Source organism: Mycetomoellerius zeteki, unplaced genomic scaffold (assembly GCF_001594055.1).
Source record: "Mycetomoellerius zeteki isolate Tzet28-1 unplaced genomic scaffold, Tzet1.0 scaffold327, whole genome shotgun sequence".
NCBI classification, from domain to species: domain Eukaryota; kingdom Metazoa; phylum Arthropoda; class Insecta; order Hymenoptera; family Formicidae; genus Mycetomoellerius; species Mycetomoellerius zeteki.
This window is the reverse complement of record NW_017257313.1, coordinates 1,671,991-1,678,621: the sequence shown is the minus strand read 5'-3', so window position 1 is coordinate 1,678,621 and position 6,631 is coordinate 1,671,991. Positions and strand designations below refer to the sequence as shown.

Sequence of the window (6,631 nt, the reverse complement as noted above, 5' to 3'; positions counted from 1 at the left end):
TTTCTCCCCCCCTCCCCCCCCCCCTCCTCATTCTAACAATCGTCTCTCGCTCTATCATGAACCATACACTTAGCGTTACAGCCGCAAATAAATTAACCGTAGAAAAGTTTGTTCTTTATACAAACATAATATACAATATACATTTCTATCTATATATATATTTATATATATAATATATACTTTAGTTTTTTTTTCTTTACTCTGTGTGTGTGTGTATGTAATTCACCCCCCTCCCCCCCTGCCCCAAACCCCGATATATTACCGTTCGTTCGATTTCGCTCGGCGCGTGGTACAATGCGTATAATTCATTATGTATAGAGTTATCTATGCGTAAGTGGTATGTCTGGACGATACGCTACTCCGCGTACTTCATTCCTCTCTACCGTTCGCGCACGCAAAAACACGCACAAACACACGCGCATACAGGCACATCTTCGCCTCTTTCGTACACTGCTTTTTTTCTTTCTCTCACTCTCTCTCTCTCTCTCTCTCTCTCTCATTCTCTCTCTCTCATTCTCTCTCTCTCTCTCTCTTTCTCTCTTACGCAGAAACGCATCAAGACGTAAACACACAAGTATTCGCACACATACGCACATTTCATGGAAGAATAATAAATAAAGACATTCGCGACGTCAAACGTACAAGTTCGTCAAAATCCGATATCGTTCTCCTCGACTTAAATGCAACTCTTGTACTTGATGTAATTCACTTTTTTGCTCCCTCTGACCCCACCCCCACACACGTCCGATATGTCCATCAGGGCGGGGCCCTATGTTTCTAAATTTCCTGATCTTTTGATCACTGAGGAAACACGCGGCGTTTTCTTCCACGTGTGGATAGGTCTCCGCTCAAAGCTCCGGCGTAACCGGATCCAACAGCCTCTTCTCCGGGTCCCTCGAGTCTCCAATATCGCTGGTGATGGGGTGATGCCTGCTACCGGTCGCGTTTGGATTACACCGGCAGCCTTGTGCAGCATGACGCGCGTAACAAGCCTCGCAGAGGGTAACGCAACCCCGAAGAGGCCAGTAGCACAATAGGCAGGGCATCACCAGGGATAGGGCGCCTAGGCAGGCCCACCTGGATGCCGTGCGATTACCGGTGCAAGAGCACGGCTCGTCCGCACAACTCGTCGCGGCCTCGCCGTCCATGCTATCGACGCCACCGCCGCTGCCGCTGTCCACGCAGTGGTAGAAGAGACCCTTGACGCAACATAGGCACGATGCGTAGTCTAGGACGGTCTCTGCCGAGCAGAGGCACGTATTGTCACAGAGCCACTTACTAGGCAGCGGAGGTGGTTCCCGGCACGACTCACATCGACATCTACCGCAAAAATCGCATATGATCGATAGGCCAGCCGGATCGTAGGTCCTCGTGCCAAGCGTGTTGGCCGGTTCCTTGGTGAAGGAGACCGGCTGCTTCGTGACGGCATTCGCTACTGCCGTGTTCGTCGACGTGGCGACAGGAGAGCCGCCGGTTGCCGAGCCGCTGAAACCGCGTAAACTTTGATTCCTCGCACGACCGCGTCCCCGATGGGTTGGCACCACCGTGGAATCATCGTGACCTCTATGGTGATGATGGTGGTGATGATGATGCCTCCTCTCGGTCTTCGGACAGTCGCCGGCCGTCTTGCTATCGGCATCGAGGCGTCGTTCCTGACTGCAACGCGAGTTCTTGAACGGCGTCTCGACGTACTCGTTGATGGTCCTCTCGCCATCCGGTCGTGGCGTGGCAAGGCTCACCTCGCCGATCGGACTTCTGGGCGACGTTGCGATCGTCGTTATCGTCGTGTCCGTGGACGAAGGTGACAGCAGACTCCTGGAATTCGCGTCGCTCGTTGACGTCTCTACATTCTGCGGGCGACGCAGGGACGGCCTGCTCCGGAAGGAACTCGATAACGGCGTCAGAGGCATAGTGAGAGGCGCCACGCGGGACGTCGGAGACCCGGGTACCGATTGCGACGCTGGTGGTGGCGGTGGCGGTGGCGGCACGGACGGCATCGTCGTCACGTGCACGAGCGGTAACCGCGGTGGCGGAAACGGCCGACTGTGATCATGTACGCGCTCCTCAATATGGACGAGACGCGAGTCCGCGTCTTCGCCGGCGCCGCTGATACAGTCGTCGTTGCCGTCCCCGGCAATGTTCGTTCGCGAGGAGGGAGACCGCGTGAGCGGCGATATCGCATCGTTACGCGACATCGGCCGACCGCTCAATTCAAATCGTCTTGCTGCTCCTGGACTTTGCGTCGCTGACGTCTGGAGATGACGTCGCTGCTGTTGATCCTGACACTGTTGCTGTTGCCAATGTTCCACCTTCTTCGTCGCCTCCAACTCCTTCCTCTCCTCGACCCGACGATGCTCGAGACGGATACCAGCTGTGCTAGCTGGTCCTCGATCCGCTGCGGAGAACGATCCTCCTCGTGTATTTGTTGCCGTTGTTGTTGCTGCTGCTGACAACGACGCTGCGGCACGACCCGTCCAAACCGGTGCCGTCCGCTCGCTAGCCCATCGTTCGACGGACGTCGACGATGTATCTGGAACCGATGGACGCTGACTTGACGTTGGGGTAAGTGTCGCCTCGGTAGTCCGCACTGCCCAGCCCGCGCGAGGTGGTGACACTCTCGACGAGAGCGTTCCATTAGCGAGGATGGGGCTCGGTAATGCTCCGCGTCCGCTTCCTCTCGCCCTCGCGACACGCGCTTCATCCCCACCTGAAAACATCGTAATCAAAACATCGTGTTATATACTCAATCAGATACAACTATCTATATTTAACATTGCATATTTTGATAGATATTTTCTTAAAATACTCAAGTTTTTTTAGTAACTATTTTATAAAACAGTTATATAAATTAAAGAAAAATTATTGCCTAAGATAAATAATCTTTCTAAAATAGCGAGTATTCTTTTAAAATATCCCTATAATGGAGTATCTTTTTAAGATTAATCTTTAAGGAGGTATGAATGATATTTCAAAATAATAAAAAGTTATTGAAAAATCAAATTGTTCTAAATCATTTAAAAAATAGCATAAAAAATTTAGCAACGGTTTATCCGAATCAAAAGTTATTTTAAGAGTAGGGGAAGATCATCGATACCGACATACTTTGTTTTTAAACAATATTACTTTGTTTTTAAACAATATTACTTTGTTTTTAAACAATATTACTTAAACAATAGGTAAAAATACAACTTCATAAATACAAATACAAACTATAAAAAGTGTCTTCTGTCAGATATTATAAGCAGTTTTTATAATACTGCAATTTTGCAATAATTAAGTTTTTCGTAAGTTATGCAAAAATGAGCGTCTGATAAAATGGGTTCCAAAACTGACATAGTAGGCAATAATACCAACATTCCTATTCTATAAATAAGGATATATCCTATTCTGTAAAGAAAACTAATTTATGAAACTATAAATATTTAAAATGACATAATATTATCAATAATATAGTCACTATTATTTTAATTATGCAATTTTGCAAAAGAACACCGTAAGAATTTTCTTCACGGACTCATAGAATTAGTTTTTAGCTGATTTGGCATAGAAATAAGCCACAAATATATGAATTATGAGTTTGTACTTCTTTAATTAGCTAAACAGATCACGTTTTTATTAATTTAGTATTAATAAGATGCAAAGGTTAGTTTCTAACAATAAGAAATAAGGGGATGTCGCTTTAGGAGACCTATGTCAGTATTTGGTGACCTTCCTCTATTTTTTTTGCCTCTATGCTTTAATAAAAATATTTTTTTTGTGTGTGCGCGCGCGCGCGCGCGCGCGTGTGTGTGTGTGTGTGTGTGTGTGTGTGTAGAAATATATTATAAAATATTGATAAAAATCCTAATTTTTTAAATGAAAGTACTTTAAGTATTAAAGTTACATTGCAATGCAAAAATTAATTGTCTTGCAAAATAATTTTGAATGTTTAAAGTACTTTTACAAAAGTATTTAGAATTTTTTGTTATCTCATTTTTAAAATTTTAATTTATAACACTAAAAATAACACAGTAAATAAATTATAAAAATATTTTGTTCAAATAAAAATAGAATGTTATAATAAATACAACTTTCATATATCGATCGTATCCTCTTAATGAGAGATGGTGTTGGGATAGAAAATCGTGACTCCATTGCCAAGTGAGCCAAGCGAGAAGATCTTGGTGAAGTTGGACTCAAGTTTTCGAAAATCAAAGAAATCGAAATGGAGGCGTCGGGTCAGCACCTACGCGGTCATGAAGAGAGGTTCGGTTTCTACGTGGGCGAGTATGGTGCGAGTGGGCCGTGGAGTTCTCGATTCGGTGGTCACCAACCCACTCGCGGCGCCCACGGTGTGGAAGAACCAAGAGAGTCTCGTTCGAGTGCGACCGATCGCGTCCTCGACGGCGCGCTTTTACCTCGACTAAAGCCGCGCTTTGGATTTTCGATTCTTATATTTTCGGTAAAATGAAAAAACGGAATGCGAATTTGACGTTAAGTTGTCACTATAATTTATAATTTTATTTATAACATAAAAAAGGATTTGCTCTACGGTCTGATTAACCATTAACTTTTAATATGCGATCAAATTTATTGTCCGACGTGAGAATGAAGAGATAAAAAAAATGAGAATCGGAATTGAGAGTTAAGAGATGAGGAAATTGAGGATCGAGAGTGGTAGAGACTGAGAGAGAGCCGAGCGTTACTTTCCGAGAGCAGGCTCTTGAACGTTCTACTCCTCTGCGAGAGCCACTCCCGAGTTACGCGCGAACCTGCATTCGGAATCGTGTTGTTGCATCGATTACGCACACATGCAACTTCGCGCGTGCACGTTGCTCGCTCATTCACCTGAGGTACACGGTGATCGGCGGCATGGTCGGAGGAATGGCGCAGAATTAGATTCTGCGACTGTAACGTGAACGAGCTTCCAGTGCGTTTCAGGCTTTCGAGGCGCGTCCGATTATTACGCGCGTTCCGAGAATCGTGCGTATATCGAGATCATTAATCGTGGACGCTCCGCGAGTTTCCTCCAGCTTCGTTTTATCAGTCGCTCCACTTCGTCGTTTCCCCTGAATTCGAAGCGCGCTTCGATTCACGGCGGTTCGACGAGACTGTATCAATCCTGCTCGAAAATCTCCAAAACGCCCGTTCCGTTATCTCTCAAATAGGAATTAACATTCTATTTATGTTACCATGCGACACGTTTTATCGACACGAAATGTAGATATTTGAAAGTATCTACATCTTGACCGCCTTGCAAGGACCCAGTAACATTATCCAATGGACGTTCCGAGAACGTCTCTCTTAAGACGTAGGAGACGTTTCTTCTGAACGTCTTTAGGATGTTTCTTGGATTAAATGGATTCTGATGAGAAGTATCCCCGGAAAACAATAGAAGTATAGGGACTAATTGAATAATTTGACCGGAATTCATTTCAAATAATTTCATAAAATGTACTTTGGAGATCTGTGCTGTATAAGGATTTGTATAGGCTAATAAATACTCTAAAAAATTTAAGAAGGTTGATTCCTTACACAAATCTAACAATAAAACGAAAACTTCAAATGATCTATATATCTAAAGCCATATATCTAAAGCCTAGTTTTAAAGACATGAAGGAAAAATTATTTTTTCAAAAATTTCAAAAACAACTTTGATTATTTGGATGAAATTTTGTATGTTTTTTTATCAAAATAATTCGAATGGTTTTAAAAATCTTTCCTTTGACTCCCCCTTGTATTTTTGAAACTAAATCGTTTTGGACATACACAACACACACAGTCGAAGTTTTTGTTTTAAATTACCAATGTAGATTAATTTTGATTTCGGTTGAACTAACTCTTCACCTTTTTCTAGGTCTAAGAATTAGAAAAAGATGAAGAGTTAGTTGAACCAAAAATAAAATTAAACTAATTTGATAGAAACGAGTTTAGAGTACACAGTAGCCTTCCTGTATGTATATTCCTCGTAAATAATCGTGGAAAAAAACCCTCGTTCATTACTATTACATAAATACCTCGTTACGAACATCGTATTTCGAAATCATCGTAGATGCTTCGTTAACGCGTTGATCTGAAAATTTGACTTACACCGATTGCGAGACGAGCCACTCGAGCGCTAGACGATGCCAGTGGCGGTTCTCGCTCGTCGTCGCGGCGGAGTGGAGCGGCGTCGAGCGATCGCGGCGAGAAACAGGCGGGCCATTCAGAAAGGGTGCGCTCGGAGTGGAATGCACGGGCCGGCTATCGTCGACCGACTGCCATAGGTCAAAGCTTTTAACCGCTCCGCGCCAACCGTCCGCGTCGCGCAGATAAGACGAGCGTTTCGCGAGCGAACGCGAGAGCGGCCGGTGCGCTTCGACTGGTTGGCCCCCCCGACGTTCCCCTCCCGGCTTGATTATAATTTTGCTGGCTGTTACGATTTTGCTGAATCTAGCGTTCGTAGCGAAAACGCATCTTGGTTGATCCGCGTCGACTGATTGTGCGGACAGAATTGACGATTCAACGTCCTGCGCGGCGAAAGGATGCGAATTAAAAAAAAAATGATCGATTGCGAGATCCGCTGTCAGGTGTAAGAGAAATCACACAATATTTTAAGTAAAACGATTCTCATAACTTTATAAATTCTCAGATTTTTTTTCTTGCAGGAATG

The 6,631-nt window shown here is 44.4% G+C and overlaps 1 protein-coding gene across 1 annotated transcript in view; it reads right to left on the bottom strand.

Annotated features, from left to right (window-relative positions):
* Positions 1-245: 245 nt before the first annotated feature.
* Positions 246-6,631, bottom strand: part of sty (sprouty signaling antagonist) — a 37,000-nt gene continuing 30,614 nt past the window's right edge. The window contains exon 3 of the mRNA XM_018451908.1: positions 246-2,707. Within this exon, the coding sequence (XP_018307410.1) occupies positions 849-2,707 (1,859 nt within the window). The 3' untranslated portion in view covers positions 246-848. The remainder of the gene's footprint in view (positions 2,708-6,631) is intronic.